This window comes from Mustelus asterias, chromosome 9 (assembly GCF_964213995.1).
Source record: "Mustelus asterias chromosome 9, sMusAst1.hap1.1, whole genome shotgun sequence".
NCBI lineage: Eukaryota > Metazoa > Chordata > Chondrichthyes > Carcharhiniformes > Triakidae > Mustelus > Mustelus asterias.
In genome coordinates, this window is record NC_135809.1 from 27,895,941 (window position 1) to 27,913,376 (window position 17,436).

The 17,436-nt window shown below is 45.5% G+C and overlaps 1 protein-coding gene across 1 annotated transcript in view; it reads right to left on the reverse strand.

The window, feature by feature from the left end:
* met (MET proto-oncogene, receptor tyrosine kinase) overlaps window positions 1–17,436 on the reverse strand; it is a 127,956-nt gene that overhangs the window by 45,228 nt on the left and 65,292 nt on the right. The window contains exons 4-5 of the mRNA XM_078219876.1: window positions 3,591–3,725; window positions 624–797 (exon numbers count right to left, since the gene is read on the reverse strand). Of these exons, the coding sequence (XP_078076002.1) occupies window positions 624–797; window positions 3,591–3,725 (309 nt within the window). The remainder of the gene's footprint in view (window positions 1–623; window positions 798–3,590; window positions 3,726–17,436) is intronic.

The following is a 17,436-nucleotide window of genomic DNA, read 5'->3' on the forward strand; positions in this document are numbered from 1 at the left end:
CTATCCCCGTTCAGCCCACCCGCAGTGTGTTACGATTGTGGAGTGGGCTATTTTTTTAAAGATGTGCTGGTCATCTCTCGCAACGGTGGAGCGGGGGGTAGCAATACCACCCCACCCACTGTGAAATCCAGCTGATAAAAATTATTTGCGGCCCAGCAAATGTTCTTGGTCAGATTTTAAACCTTAAGCCTATGTGAATTTTTTAAAGAAAACTTTTAAGAGACTTTATTTTCAAGTCAAGCTTAAAACTGGGAGGACGATTGGAAGTTTATTCCACGGGCTTTTTGTAACAAAGCACAAATGTGATGAGGGTTGATCTATCTTACAGCCTACATGTGACTCCAGCAATGTGTTCTCAATGAGTACATGTGACTCAGTTCAAGGGCAAACAGGAATGGGCAATATATGTCCAGCCAGCGGCGCCCATGTCCCATGAATAAATAAAGAAAAGAATCAGATGAAAGGATGAGTTTTTTGATCGTACAATCTTCCGGTTGGTGAAGTTGGATTTAAATGCACCCAATGTATTTTTTTAATCAAAAGTACTGCAAATGGAATATAATCCAAAGAGCAGCAGTTAATTAGTCATTTATTGTACGTTCAGAAACAGTAGAAAAGCTTACCTCACTGATGACGGGTGGGCAGATATTCTGGGCCCATTTCTGATTTGTACATTCCTGTATTCTGGAACACCTAGCACCGCACCACCCACACCGCATGAAGGAAGGAGCTGTTAAACACTTACTGCAGGACAAGAAGTGGCCACACCCTGGGCCTGTTAAAGGTATTCTGCTTATCTAGCGAGAAAGAACACAGTAAATTTTTACAGTGCAATTAGTTTTTGTGTACAGTTGGGAATTCATTACATCAATAAAAAAGCTTCTCTATTCCATTAGTGAAACAGATAAGTAAACTATTAATTTATTATACATTTGAACTGAGTGCCCATAACATTCCAAAAGAATTGAGCCTACAGGTAATGCTGTGAGGGTCATATTAAGTACACTAGGGCCTACTTTATACAGAGCCTCATTCATAGTTGTCTCATTCAGCATCGTTTCACCTTAGAAACCTTGGAATCCCAGATATAACAGGGCCGGTAAGCACATTTAGAATCACTTTAAAGTGATTAGAATCACTTTATTTATAAGTCACAAGTAGGCTTACATTAACACTGCAATGACGTTACTATGAAAATCCCCTAGTCGCCATGCTCCGGTGCCTTTTTGGGTACTTGAGGGAGAACTTAGCATGGCCAATGCACCTAACCAACATGTCTGGGGGGAAACCGGAGCACCTGGGGAAACCCACGCAGACACGGGAAGAATGTGCAAGCTCCACACAGACAGTGACCCAAGACTGGAATCGATCCCGGGTCCCTGGCACTGTGAGGCAGCAGTGCTAACCACTGTGCCACTGTTTTGTGGAATATGTGTGTGGAGCCAGATGAGGTGGGTGAAGTCCTTAATGAGTACTTTGCATCAGTATTCACAAAGGAGAAGATGTGGTGGATGGTGAGTGTAGAAAGGAGGATGTTGACATTCTAGGACATGTTGAGATGAAAAGGGAGGAGTTATTGGAGGTTTTGAAAAACATTAAAGTGGACAAGTCCCCAGGGCCAAATAGGGTCTATCCCAGAATACTGAGAGAGGCGAGGGAAGAAATTGCTACGGCCTTGGCCAAAATCATTGTATCCTCTTTAGCCACAGGCAAGGTACCAGAGGATTGGAGAGTAGCTAACATCGTTCCTCTGTTTAAGGAGGGCAGAAGAGACAATCGGGGAAATTAAAGGCCTGTGAGCCTTACATCAGTGGTGGGGAAATTATTGGAGAAGATTCTTAGGGACAGGATGTACTCACATCTGGAAGAGAACATGTTTATTAATGATAGGCAGCATGGTTTTGTGAAGGGGAGGTCATGTCTCACAAACTTGATTGATTTCTTTGAGGAAGAGACGAGAAAAATTGACCAGGGCAGGGCAGTGGATGTTGTATACATGGACTTCAGTAAAGCCTTCAATAAGGTTCCTCATGGCAGGCAGATACAGAAAGTGAAGTCATATGGGATTCGAGGTGAGCTGGTAAGATGGATTCAAAGTTGGCTTGGGCATAGAAAGCAGACAGTAGCAATGGAAGGGTACTTTTCTAACCGGAGGTCTATGACAAGCAATGTTCCACAAAGATCAGTGCGAGGGCCTCTGTTTTTTGTAACATATGTATGATTGATTTGAAAATGTAGATGGTCTGATTAGTAAGTTTGCAGATGATACACAAATTGGGGGAGTAGTAGATAGTGAGGAGGATTGTCAGAGGATACAACAGGATATAAATCGGCTGGAGACATGGGCCAAGAGATGGCAGATGGAATTTAACCCAGACAAATGTGAGCGATTTGGAAAGTCTACTGCAGAAGGAAAGTATGTAGTAAATGGTAGAGCCCTTAGAAATATTAGCATACAGAGGGATCTAGGCGTGCAGATCCACGGTTCTCTGAAGGTGGCAAACTCAGGCGGACAAGGTGGTCAAGAAGGCGTACGGCATGCTGGCCTTCATCGGTCAGGGCGTTGAATATAGGAATTGGAAAATCATGTTGCAGCTGTGTAAGACTTTGGTTAGGCCGCATTTGGAGTATTGTGTACAGTTCTGGTAGCCACACTACCGGAAGGATGTTGATGCATTGGAAAGGGTGCAGAAGAGATTTACCAGGATGTTGCCTGGTTTGGAGGATATGGACTATGACGAAAGGTTGAACAAACTTGGATTGTTTTCACTGGAGCATCAGAGGATGAGGGGGGACCTGATAGAGGTTTACAAGATTATGACAGGCTTGGATTGTGGAGATAATCAGAGTCTTTATCTCAGGGTTGAAGGGTCAATTAGTTGGGGGCATAGGTTGAAAGTGAGAGGGGGAAAGTTTAAAAGAGATGTAAGGGGCAAGTTTTTCACACAGAGGGTGGTGAATGCCTGGAACGCGCTGCCAGAGGAGATGGTGGAAGCAGATTCTGCTTCCACCACCTGGATAGATACGTGAATAGGCAGGGAATAGAGAGATACGGACCATGTAGAGACAAGAAAATATTAGATCAGAGTGGCATCTGTTTCGGCACAGACTTGGTGGGCCGGAGAGGCTGTTCCTGTGCTGTACTGTTCTTTGTTTTCTTTGTGCCAAGACTCCCTCCCATTCCCCTTTCTGTGCCAGGTTTAACTTGTTTTAGCTGTGCAAATGAAGCAGTTTCTTGAAATTGATGGTGAGCTACCGTTTTCACAAGGTTAATAACGGAGCTATGCAAATTGTTCAGCAATTTGGGCAATTGGCAAGTCTCCTTGCTCCAAAATTGTTGCGTTCCTGACACATTAATAATCGCAAGAAACTCGTTGCTGCTTTCCCAGCATAATTTGGGACCATGATGAAAACATTTGTGCCTTTAAACAGTATGGGAGATCAACTTGTACTGTTGTATTCATAAAAGATAAATTAACTAGTCGTCATGTCACACTGTCGCTAAAACAAGTATTTGAAGGTGAAATAATCTTAAGAAACCACTCTTTCATGTGAATAGATACTGTATGTACTATGAAAGCAAAATGTACCTTTTTCCCTGTGACAACCATTATATAGCCTTCTTCAGATCCAGACTGTTCAACTATTATTTCAGGCGATACTGGGCTGGAATCCAACTGGAAATTTACATGGGGGGTCAATCGGTCAGTTCGGGAAACCACCACCTGGAATGAAAGCATTTTGAACAAATTTCAAACATCTGCGGAATTGCTGAGTGTTCTATCTGCCACAAGCCATCACTAATGCAATGACATCAAAAGGGAAATTAATTATGACTGCAATGTCACAAGGATTTTAATGTCTGCTCCAGAGGAGGAAATTAATTGTGAACCTTTATATTGATTTTGAAAAGGTTTGCGAGCCAGTGGAAACTACTTACTGTCTCTTATCATTCAACTTAATGAAGCTAGTTACAATGTGGATTGATTCAATGTGGATTGATTCAATGGTCACAAGTCAAACTTATTCCGTACAAGCATCCGCAAGAATCTACTGCACGGAAGTAATGCAGTTCCACCTTTGCAACCCACTGCAGCTACCTCCAAACGCAAGTCGAGAAATCACTTCCAGTATGGTATGGGGTCACGATGATGTAATTAGTCACGGAATTGTTGAATATATCTGCAGGAGATTTTTTAGACGGTAAACCACAGATATAGGAGGAGGGAAGGACTTGGGACGCTATGGCAATGCAACTTGAGTGGAGTGGTAGGAGATGCTGAAATGGATGGACATATCACAACTGAGAGTTCATTGTTTTCTTTGCTACCCTCCCTCCTAGTCATGGTCAATGAATCTAAAAATGTCAACTACCACGACATTGGTAAGCAGCTGAAATGGAGGATTAAACCCATTTCTATCTATTCATTTATTAATTTTTCTTTGTGTTCATCCTACTTTCATGTCCATTTCCATGGACTTCTGTTCCTTTTCCATCTTGCTACTGCCTGAAATTGGGGAGATAATGTGAGAAAAAAAAGTCTCTCCCTCCTCAAGTCTCCAAGAAGCCCTAATGTTGAAAATAGTGTAGAGCCCTCCCTTGCCCTCTTTCTAATATAGTAATACAGCTCCCCAAATGATGCCATCGGAAGCTTCAGATGCTCATTGCAGGAAAGGTTCACAAGAATGATTCGAGAGACAAGGAACTTTTGCCGCATGGAGAAATTAAAGGGGCAGTGGCTGATCTCCTTGGAGAAGAGACGATTGAGAGGAGATTTGACGGAGGTGCTCAAAATCATAAGGGGCTTGGACAGAGTAAAAACTTTTTTTTTAAAGCGGCGAGTGGTTAGGATCTGGAATACACAGCCTCAGCATGTGATGGAGGCAGATTCAAACCAGGCCTTCAAAAGAGAATTGGATAATTATATGAAAATACCTCTTTCTGAAATTGAGGAGATAGTGGCCAGGATCCGCCACCCCACTCGTCCGCTGCCAGAGAACCCATAGCAGGGGGTCGCCTTCGGTATGACTGGAAGATCCCACTGACAGGAAGGGCTGGAAAATGCCACCCAGTGTGATAAAAATCCCCTCCCCCTGTAGCTAAACTTTTAAAAGTGCAAGTTGTAGTAATGGTTATTCTAACCATGTTCAGATTCTGTTGAACAGCAATTAAATCTTAGACATCATTGTTTAGCGACATTAAGTCAGGGATCATGATGATCCTATCGTCAAATCAATTTTTTTTAAACCTGAAATCAATGTTTATCATGCAATGGACATAATAAATGATTAACCAAAACCATTCCAATTATAGACGGATGCCTAGAATTGGCCTGTTTCTCTGGGTTCAGTATCATAGATTCCCTACAGTGCGGAAGAAGACCATTTGGCCCATCGAATCTGCACTGACCACAATCTCACCCAGGCCCTATTCCCGTAACCCCACATATTTACCCTGCTAATCCCCCTGACACTAGGGTCAATTTAGCATGGCCAATCAACCTAATCCACACATTTTTGGACTGTGGGAGAAACCCGGAGCACCCGAAGGAAACACTTACATAGGGAGAATGTGCAAACTCCACACAGACAGGAACTCGAGGCCGGAACTGAACCTGAGTCCCTGGAGCTGTGAGGCAGCAGTGCTAACCACTGTGTGACCAAGCCGCCCCTATGTCCATGTATCATGTTTTGCTTCTTCTGTAAGCAAAACACTGCAAGAGTTACTTCAGTTTGAAAATATTTTTTATTGGCATTGTAAACCTGGACTGTGCCAAAGAATGGTACAATCAGGTTCATACTTGTAATTCAAGACCATAGCATTTCAGACAGCAGTTATGCCAGGAAGGGCTGCATGATAAAGCTAGGAGTCACCTTAGATCCTGAAGCATTGCACCCCTGCCAATGTGTCTGGTCCTGAACATTGACTATAACCGTGTCACGCATACAATTTGCTGCCACGCATACAATTTAAACACAGCGGAGTTGACATTGAATATCGGAAATGCAGCAGGGCCATTTTTTTTGTTAAAGCTGTTAGTCAGTATGTAAAACAGATTATCGGCAAAGGTGATGGAACAAGAAACCTTAATCCATGTTCACAAATGGGGTTCAGGATTATTAGAAAAACCCAAAAGGAGTGCTGTGGCTAGGTTGGTCCAAACGTCTTCTCCTGTTTGATACCTTTAAGGGCGGCACATTCTGGTACCATGGAGGCAATCTTCACCTCAAAACAAAGTAGGTTTGGATTGGTTTAGTAGAGAGGAGGAAGTTAAACAGTTCTCCAAATTAAATGGTCTACCTCAAAATCTAGGTTTTTGAGCCTTAATTGATAGCTTTTATAATCAAAGATGTCTCCCTATTATTAATTTTCATTTAATTTTGTTAAGGATTCCTTGTTATTACCTCTCCACAAATTACGCAACAGTCATGCCTCTACATGCCCTTCTTCTGAGAAAACATACATGATTTCTGAATCATTATGTGCACTGAGCGAGAAACATTTCTTTCATCACTAATCCCAGTGTTTTGAAGCCCTGAGTTTCACACAGGATAATAATAATCATTCACCCAAAATTATAGAGCTATAAAGTGTGTAGCATTGAGGAAGAACATTGAACCCTCAATGCATCACAGGTCTCTGTGCCTTCTCTTTCTTAAAATGAATGAAAATGAATCCACTGCCTTGCTTTCTCCACATATACAGGATATTTCTGCCGCCTTTGGGACGGCACGGTAGCACAGTGGTTAGCACTGCTGCTTCACAGCTCCAGGGACCTGGGTTCGATTCCTGGCTTGGGTCACTGTCTGTGTGGAGTTTGCACATTCTCCTCGTGTCTGCATGGGTTTCCTCCGGGTGCTCCGGTTTCCTCCCACAGTCCAAAGATGTACGGGTTAGGTTGATTGGCCATGGTAAATTGCCCTTAGTGTCCTGAGATGTGTAGGTTAGAGGGATTAGTGGGTGGGATATGAGGGTTGGGCCTGGGTGGGATTGTGGTCGGTGCAGACTCGATGGGCCGAATGGCCTCTTTCTGTACTGTAGGGTTTCTATGATTTCAGTCATTTAGCCTTTTTCCCCTTAAATGACACAAATGTCTCTGCCTTAACTACTCGCTGATCCATAATCGAAAAATTTCCCTTAACTTCTTTCTTCCTAACAAAGCTAATGCTACTATGGAAAGTTTTTTAAAATTCTCTCATGAGACATGGGCATCTCTGGCTGACCAGCCAGCATTTATTGCCCATCCCTAGTTGCTCTTGTTCAGAGGGCAGTTCAGAGTCAACCACATTGCTGGGCTCTGGAGTCACATGTAGGCCAGACTGGGTAAGCAGAGCAGATTTCCTTCCCTAAAGGGCATTAGTGAACCACATGGGTTTTTTCTGACAATCGACAATGGTTTCATGGTCATCAGTAGATTCTTAATTCCAGATTTTTTTTATTGAATTCAAATTCCACCATCTGCCATGGCAGGATTTGAACCCAGGTCCCCCAGAATATTAGCTGAACTTCTGGATTAATAGTCTAGCGATAATGCCACCATGCCATCGCCACCCCTGGAGTTAAAGCACATGGGATTGCAGGTAATGTCTTGAGATAGATAGAAAGCTAGTTAGCAGATAGGAAGCAAAGAGTTGGCACAAATGTGTCTTTTTCTGATTGGCAGTCAGTGACTAGTGGGGTTTGGCAGGGATTTGCGCTAGGACCCCAACTGTTCACATTATATATTAATGATTTGGAAAAGGGAACTGAATGTATTATCTCCAAATTTGCAGATGATACAAAATTGGGTGGGAGGGTGAGCTGTGAGGAGGCTACAGAGATGCTTCAGCATGATTTAGACAGGCTGTGTGTGGGCATCTGCATGGCAGATGCAGTATAATGTGGATAAATGTGAGGTTATCTTTGGTAGCCAGATTATTACTTGAATGGATGTAAATTGAGAGAGGTGGATACTCAACGAGACCTTGGAGTCGTCGTGCATTAGTTGCTGAAAATAAGCATGCAGGTATAACAGGCAGTAAAGAAGGCATGTGGTATGTTGGCCTTCATAGCGAGAGGATTTGAGTATAGAAATAGGGATATTTTGCTGCAATTGTATAGAGCGTTGTGAGGTTACACCTAGAATATTGTATGCAGTTTTGGTGTCTTTATCTGTCCTTGCGATAGAGGGATTATAGCGAAGGTGTACCAGGCTGAATCCTGGGATGGCAGGTCTGTCATATGAGGAGAGACTAAGTTGGTTGGGATTATATTCACTAGAGTTTGGAAGAGCGAGAAGGGATCTCATAGAAACTTATAAAATTCTAACAGGGTTAGACAGAGTAGATTCAGAAAGAATGTTCCTAATGGTGGGGGAGTCCAGAACTAAGGGTCATAGTTTGAAAATAAGGGGTAAATCTTTTAGAACTGAGGTGAGGAGAAAATTCTTCACTCAGTGGGTGGTAAATGTGTGGAATTCACAACCACCAAATGTAGTTGAGGCCAAAACATTGTCTGATTTCAGGAAAAAATTAGCATATCTCTTGGGGCCAAAGGGATCAAGGGATATGGGAAGAAGGGGGGATCAGGATATTGAATTCTATGATCAACCATGATCAAAATGAATGGCGGAGCAGAACTGAAGAACTGAATGGCCTCCTCCTGCTTCTAGTTTCTATGTTTCTATTAAATGCCCTTCCTAAAATGAAATGACCAAAACTCCACAGACTAACTGGTGACCTGACAGTTACCTTGTACTAATTTATCTTTTGCTCTGATCTTATACTCTATGCCACTATTTATGGGATCAAAAAAGTGAATAGCATTGACCATGAATAAATCTCCCTTCACTCATATTTTCAAGAAATTATGTATTTGCCACCCCTTGGTGTCTGTTTTCCTTCATACATGTCACTCTTCATTGTCTTTTCATTGAGTGTCTGCTTCCGTTCACTGTTTTTCCTCTCACAATGCATTGCTTCATATTAAATTGGACTGTAATCTATCTGCCCATGTTTACTGCAGTTCACAATGTTATTCTCAATGCTGAACACCCCCCCCCTCTTTGTGCAATTAGCCAATTTCAAACATTGCACTCCCTATGACCAAATCCAACTCATATGAGTGGCACGGTGGCACAGTACTTAGCACTGCTGCCTCACAGCACCAGGATCCCGGGTTCAATTCTGGCCCTGGGCCAATGTCTGTGTGGAGTTTGCATATTCTCCCCGTGTCGGCGTGGGTTTCCTCCAGCTGCTCCGGTTTCCTCTTACAGTCCAATGATGTGTGGGTTAGGTTAATTGACCATGCTATATTGCCTCTTGGTGTCATTGGGACTAGCAGGGTAAATACATGGGGCTATGGGGATAGGGCCTGGGTTGGATTGTTGTCAGTGCAGGCATGATGGGCAGAATGGCTTCCTTCTGCACTGTGGGGATTCTATGAATACAGGGGAAGAGAACACAAAAATGGACCCAATACCAGTTTTTTGAGTATGCCACTCTCCACCTTATACAACTTTGAGCAACACTCATTAACTGACCATTGATCGACCTTCTAAATCTGCTGATACAAGTTCTCTTCTGCTATGGACCTGAATGTTTCCATTAATCATCCAGACACCTAAACAAGTATCTTCTGAAAAGCTTTTGTGATTCCTCTTATCTACAGAGACATGCATTTCAAAATGCTCACTAATTTCTATCTTGAATCAAGGATTACTGGAATTAGAGCAGCTGTGAAGGAAGCAGAACTGAGAGATTAATCACACAAGGAAATGTTTCACTCAAGACTGAATTAGTGAAATTCTACCCAGATATACAAGCTAACCAGTCATGCTTTCTTAGGAGTGATTCATTGGTTAAGGGGGAATTTTACAAGCAACATTCATTCACCTGTTAAACAATCACCAAATCTGTTCAGCGCATTGACTGCTGGAAAGACCAAAGATTCAGCTATGCGATAAATAAGAACCCACCACCTTTTCTGTAAAAGGTAATAGCTGGGATTCTCCTATCTCGCCCGCAGCTGGGATTCTCCAGCCCTGCTGCTGTGAATGGAGAGCCAAATTCTCCATTCTCGCTGGCAGTGGTGCGTACAACATTGGAGAATTCCGGCCCACATTTCCCGCTTTCTCTTTCATTTATGGAAATATAAAGGACGTGAAAGCTTCAATATTTCATTTGAAAGTTGCACAACCCCAAAGGTTTAGGCATATTTAAAATGCTTTTGGGGAAAGCTTTCAAATCGATTGAATAGTTGCAGAGATACACTAGTTTAAAATCAATAAACCTAAATCTTTATACACCAGGCTAGAGTTGCCTATCGTTACTGAAGATTGCTAACCACTCAGCATGAAATCCTACAACGACTGTCCCGATTCTATGGCTAATATACCGGTTAGAAATTGCCAACATTTGAAATTGAATGATCTTTATATGTAAAACCTTGAGACACCTTAATTAAAATAATGTGTTTACTTCTTGTTAAAAAGAAATAACTTGCATTTATATCAGGCTTTTCATGACCTTAGGGAGTCTCAAAGTGCTTTACAATAAATGGAGTGTTTCTAAAGTGTAGTCACTGTCGGAAGTATGCTAGCCAATTTATAGGCAAGGTTCCGTAAACAGCAGTGAGATAGTGACCAGATAATCTGTTTTCATGATATCTATCTCCCAATAAATATCACAAGAAAACTTCCTTTCTTTTTTTCCTTTCCTTGCTCTTTTTCAAATCCTCCATAGGACCCGAGAGGCTGATGGAGTTTAACAGCACATCTGAAATGTGATACCACAGACAGTGCAATGCTCCCTCAGTACTGTACTGGAGGGTTACTTACATATGTGCTCAAGTCTTTGGAGTTGAACTTGTCCGGACTGGTATGCACTCTTCTTATCCTGCTCTTTCATTGCGAAATGAGTCAATATTATCTCTGTAAGCATCTTTTGAGCCCTAGTGCTTTTACTGTAATTTCCTTCTGGTGGTTTACTTCAACTTAAATCAAAGAATCATAGAATCCCTACAGTGCAGAAGGAGGCCGTTTGACCCATCGAGCCTGCACCGACAACAATCCCACACAGGCCCTATCCCTGTAACCCCACGTATTCCCTGCTAACCCGCCTGACACTAAGGGATAACTTAGCATGGCCAATCAACCTAACAGACGCGCACATCTTTGGACTTTGGGAGTAAACTGGAGCACCCGGAGGAAACCCATACAGACATGGGGAGAACGTGAAAACTCCACACAGACATTGACTGAAGGTCAGAACTGAACTCGGGTCCCTGGCACTGCGAGGCAGCGGTGCTAACCACTGTGAAATCTGCGGAACTAAATTATTATGACATGCGAGTCTGAATCTACTAAAAGGGCTCATCAGGAATCAATGATAGGCACCAAGAGGATAAACTCTAACCACCAGAAATGGGTGATTTGGGTTGGATGGGATGCTGAAGTGTATAAAAACCTTAAACCAAAACCCAAGCTGCTTTGTATCCTTTCTGGTTTGAATGGAGGTGGATTGCGCGTTTAGATACTTTAGTGAGGCTGCTCAGGTTTAATCTCTCTTCCAGCTTTAACTTTCATCAGTCATGTTTCCTGAGCCTTGGGAATGCCAGCAGCTAAAAGGAGGCAAGGACTGCTATATGCAAGAGTTCAGTATTTTTCCACCACAGCTGGTGGTCCAAAAGGAGCAGAAATACCTTTCCTGGCCCCACAACTAAACCTTGTTTCTACTCCAAGCAACTCAACTTCTCCCTCCTCTTATTATCAGAACCTCCTCCCCAGCCATCATAGATCCCCATTACTCCCACCCCTCCGATCTCTTCCCCTCTGATTTCTCTCTCTAACCCCGCTGTGATCATCTCAACTCTTCATACCATGCTCTACCCACCCCCTTCTTCATGATCTTTACCCCAGGAAACTTGCCTGGTCCTGGGCCTTTTCTTGAAGCTTCCAACAGGGAGCTAAGCCTGCCATTCCCATGGCACTTGGGGAAAAGTCAGACCAGAACTCCTTCCCTGGCTTACTAATCCCGCCCCAATAAATATCAGAGCCCATTTCTCCAGGAGTGAAGAATAAGATTAGCTGGAGATTTGTGAGGTATTAGCATTTGTAACATGGAAGCTACTGGACACTGTATTTGGGAACAACCGATTATGTAAATTGGGCAACAAAGCAGACGTAGGCAACGATAAACTCATTACTCTCATTGCAAAATAATAGAGTTGGCCACCGGATGAAATGCTAGGGTTCTTACACAGCAACAACCCAGTAAAGAACAGTCAACACGGGCACAGAAGGGAAGGATTCAGCCTGACTAATTTCCTCGATTTTCTTCAGGCCGTGACGACCAAGAGAACTGTGGAAAACCTTTCCAAATGGGCAGCTGACAAGATTCCACATGAAAATGAAAGCTGTAGTGTAGAAAGTAATGGGAGAATACTGGGACTGGGATCGGGAAATGAAATACTGAGCAGGATGCCCGAGGCTTGGTGTTGAAATCATTATTGCTTCTAATTGACATCAAAGACGGGAATTCAGAAACTCAATGCAAATGAACCCAATTTGCAGGGATTGTCAAACCGGAAGTAGTAATAAAATTGGAGGAGGTAATATTTAGAATGGGCTGGATATATTATGTATGTAAAAACAAAGGAGGTGGTACAATGGGTGAAATATCACTTATTATGCCATGTTTGTGAATCTCTAAGATTTAAAGAACTATTTACAGTCGGCAATATGTTATTCGATCAATTTTGCCATTTCTTTTGAGAGTGTGAAGGACAGACATCCAGCCATCATCATGACTGGATATCAAATGGGTCAACTCTGAGAACAGTTCTGGATTTAATATTTTATAGATCCAAAATACAAATACCAACAAACTTGTTTCTGATTACAAACAGTCATATTAACCAAATATTGCCACCTGTCCTCAAAACTATTTCATTCCTCGCCAGGAGGCACTTAATGCCTGATTGGAGCACCCAGCAGCAGGAAGGGGGAGGGGATGCCGTTGAGAGCCAGACCACTGACCTTGAAGCTGACACCCCTCCTCCACGACCTCCACCCCTCCTCCACGACCCTCAACCCCTCCTCCACGACCCTCAACCCTCCTCCATGATCCTCACCTCTCCTCCATGACCCCCATCCCTCGAACCCCTGGGTAGCCTCGCACTTCTGTGCCTGGCTCCCTCCTTGATCAGACGGCTTGGGTGGGTGTCGTACTGGCAGCAGGCATTGTCTCTCTCGTGGTGCCAATGAGCATGGAAGAGTTGCTGGCCTCTATTTGGACACCAGCTCCTGGCGGGCAGGAACTCTGCTCCCAGAGTCATTGATCTGGGGTGGGGGAGGTGGGGGGAAGGCCCACCACTGGCCTGTTAAATGCCTAAACGGTACAGGATGTGGTGGGCCTACCTGAATAGAAGGCGACACGGACCCAGCCAGTGGTTGAAACCCCATTGCTGCCACAAGACGTTGCCCACTATTTCTTTCACTTCTTCCACCCCTTCTACACCCACAAGGCTGAGCTTGAAAGACCAAGAAAGGCAAACATCGCAGAGGTCCTGCTAAACTTAATGGCAAGCCCTCATGAACATTTGTTCGCTCCATATTGACTAAGAACCTCTCCATTGCATTAAAAATCCGGGCCTGAGTATATATGTCTCTTCTGATCTGCAGTGCAACACCTTGTCTCGGAGCTCAAGGTGGCAGAGCAAAGGAAGGAAGGGGGATGAGAACTCTGATGTTGGTGCCAGGTTTCTGGTTCTTCTTAGGAAAAGCGGGAGGGCCAAAGGGATCTCAAGATGATGGATAAGTAGCTGCTGTCATCATCAGGGGCACCACTCAGAGCGCTTCTGATGGGGACAGCCTCTCCTCTGCCCGTGACACTCAGAAAGTGCCTCAGCAACAGGCGAGATTCTTGCCTCGGTGCAGGAGACCCCCAGCCAGGCAAAGCTGGCAACCAGGACAGTAGCACCGCACCTTAGCAACTGCAAGTGAAATAAGAAAACACATTGGTGCACAGGGGTGGCTGTTTATTTTTATTTGGATTTGAGATTCACCAATGAAAATAGTTATTTAATACTTGTGTCTAAGTGTGTGCTTGCTGTTCTGGCTTCAGTTGGGCTTCATGAGTGTGGTTTCCTGTTTGAGATTTGAATGGACTGACTTCTATCAAGGGAATTATTGCTCATCTGGACCTCTGTGAATAGACTCACCGTGTGCCTCACTCTTGGCACGTGCACAGCTGGCTCTGGTGTTGATAACTCAGAGTGATACAAGTGAGGCAACGGTGGTTTTGTTTAATGAATTCCATATTTATCAGTAAAACATTGCAATACAGGATCCCTGCCCCTCTCTGCCAATGCCTGTCGTAAATCAGGTTCCACTGTTGGCCGGCCTGACTCCCCCTGCCTGTCCTCAAAATCCACTTGAGACTTGTTGTCAGAGGATGTGGCATGCTCTGGTGGATCACTCACTGCCAAGGCCGCCCTTCTTGAGAGCGCTGGGTTGTACATGGTGCAGCAGACCAGGATAAGCAGCAAGAGGCAAACTAGAGAATATTGCAGAGAATCTGTGATGCGCGACAATCAAGCACGAGGTACAAGGCTTCAGCTATTGAAGGCTTTTATTAGCAAACAATGGAACTAACTAACACGAGTACACCAATTCAGACTGGAGGGGTCCCGCCTGAGCAGAGGGTCTTATACCTCTCCCCAGGAGGCGGGGCCCGACCGGGATGTGCCATAACAACATCTACCACAGGTAAACACCCTAACCCAACAACATTATACAACCCCCACAGTGGCAACACCCTAACCCAACAGTAACATAGGAATAACCCCACAGTGGTAACCAACGATGGTTCACCACATTCACCCCTCCTTTAAAAACAAAGGCCGGCGGGGTGCGAAAACAGGTCACATATATACAAAATTCACAAGTCCAGACGGTCTGAAGGACCGCACCGTCGCTGTGATCTCCTCAACACCGGTTGCGACACCGGAGCAGGTGCTTGCGGTGGCGTTCTCTCCAAAACAGCGTCCGGCTGTCCCCTCGAGGACTCCCGGGCCGGTTGACCCTGGTGAGGCGATTGTGCAGGGGATCCTGGAACCTTCTGTGGTGGCGCCGATCTCCGAGTCTCAGGCAAGCTGTACATGGGAGTATAACTGTTATGCACTGGTCCCGGTGCTGACCGCGCCACGTCTGGGGAAGAAATAAGTGATAGGGGATTCGTGACAGGGGGTATGGGAGCGACAGGAGTTGCTACGTCCCCTGCGGGCGCCAGGTCTCGAATCGAGACTGTGTCCTCTCGCCCGTCAGGATATGCCACATAGGCATAATGAGGGTTGGCGTGGAGGAGTTGGACCGGTTCGACCAAGGGGTCGGACTTGTGGGCCCTCACATGTCGCCGCAGAAGGACGGGTCCTGGGTACGTCAACCAGGCTAGTAAGGAGATCCCCGAGGACGACTTCCGAGGGAATGAGAACATCCTCTCGTGGGGAGTAGCATTGGTTGCCGTACACAGGAGGGAGCGAATGGAATGAAGCGCATTTGGAAGGACCTCCTGCCAACGGGAGACTGGAAGGCCCCTGGATTTCAGCGCCAGTAGGACAGCCTTCCAGACTGTAGCATTCTCCCTCTCCACCTGTCCGTTACCCCTAGGGTTGTAGCTCGTGGTTCTACTAGAGGCAATCCCGTATGAGAGCAGGAATTGCCTCAAGTCGTTACTCATGAACGACGAGCCCCTGTCGCTATGTATGTAGCAGGGGTACCCGAACAGGGTAAAAAGATCACTGAATGCCTTAATCACTGTGGCAGTCGACGTGTCCGCACAGGGGACAACAAACGGGAACCGGGAGTATTCATCTATGATATTGAGAAAATAGACATTTCGGTCCGTTGAGGGAAGGGGGCCCTTAAAATCCACACTCAGCCTCTCGAAGGGGCGAGTGGCCTTGACCAATTGTGCCCGGTCCGGTCGATAAAAGTGCGGTTTGCATTCCGCGCAAATCCGACAGCTTCTTGTTACTGACCTGACATCCTCCACCGAGTAGGGCAGGTTGCGGGCTTTTACGAAGTGGTAGAGTCGGGTGACTCCAGGATGGCACAGGTCATTGTGGAGGGCCTTCAAGCGGTCCTCCTGCATGATGGCGCATGTTCCGCGCGAGAGGGCATCCGAGGGCTCATTGAGCTTCCCTGGACGATACATAATATCGTAATTATAGGTGGAGAGCTCAATTCTCCACCGCAAGATCTTATCATTCTTGATCTTGCCCCTCTGCGTATTACCGAACATAAACGCCACGGATCGTTGATCCGTGATCAGGGTGTACCGCTTCCCCGCCAGGTAATGGCGCCAGTGTCTGATGGCCTCCACAATAGCCTGAGCCTCCTTCTCCACCGCTGAGTGCCGAATTTCGGGACCTTGAAGGGTGCGGGAAAAAAACGCGACGGGCCTGCCTGCCTGGTTTAGTGTGGCGGCCAGGGCGAAATCAGATGCATCACTTTCCACCTGAAAAGGGATGGATTCATCCACCGCGTGCATCGTGGCTTTCGCAATGTCGCTTTTCAAAGCCTTGAAGGCCAATTGGGCCTCCGGCGTGAGTGGGAAGGTCGTGGACTTGATGAGCGGACGGGCTTTGTCCGCGTAGTTGGGGACCCACTGCGCATAATACGAAAAGAAGCCGAGGCATCTCCTCAGTGCTTTCGTGCTAGCGGGCAAGGGAAGTTCAGTAAGGGGGTGCATACGGTCTGGATCAGGGCCGATGACCCCGTTTTCCACCACGTATCCAAGGATGGCTAACCTGCGCGTACGGAATACGCACTTCTCCCTGTTATAGGTCAGATTCAGGCGAGATGCAGTGCGCAGAAAGTTTTGGAGATTCGTGTCATGGTCCTGCTGGTCATGGCCGCAGATGGTGACGTTATCCAGGTACGGGAAGGTAGCCCGCAACCCGTTCTGGTCCACCATTCGGTCCATAGCACGCTGGAAGACCGAGACCCCATTGGTGACACCAAATGGAACCCTAAGAAACTGGTATAGACGACCATCCGCCTCAAAAGCCGTGTATTGTCGGTCCTCTGGGCGGATGGGGAGTTGATGGTAGGCGGACTTAAGGTCTATGGTGGAGAACACCCGGTACTGCGCAATCTGATTGACCATATCAGATATGCGCGGGAGAGGATACGCATCCAGCTGCGTATAACGGTTAATGGTCTGACTGTAGTCGATGACCATCCGAGGTTTGTTCCCGCTTTTAACCACCACGACCTGCGCTCTCCACGGACTAGCACTTGGCTGTATGATCCCTTCTTTGAGGAGCCGCTGAACCTCAGATCTGATAAAGATCCGGTCTTCAGCACTGTAACGCCTACTTTTAGTAGCGATGGGCTTGCAGCCTGGTACCAGATTCTTAAATAAAGAAGGTGTGGTGATCTTCAGTGTGGAAAG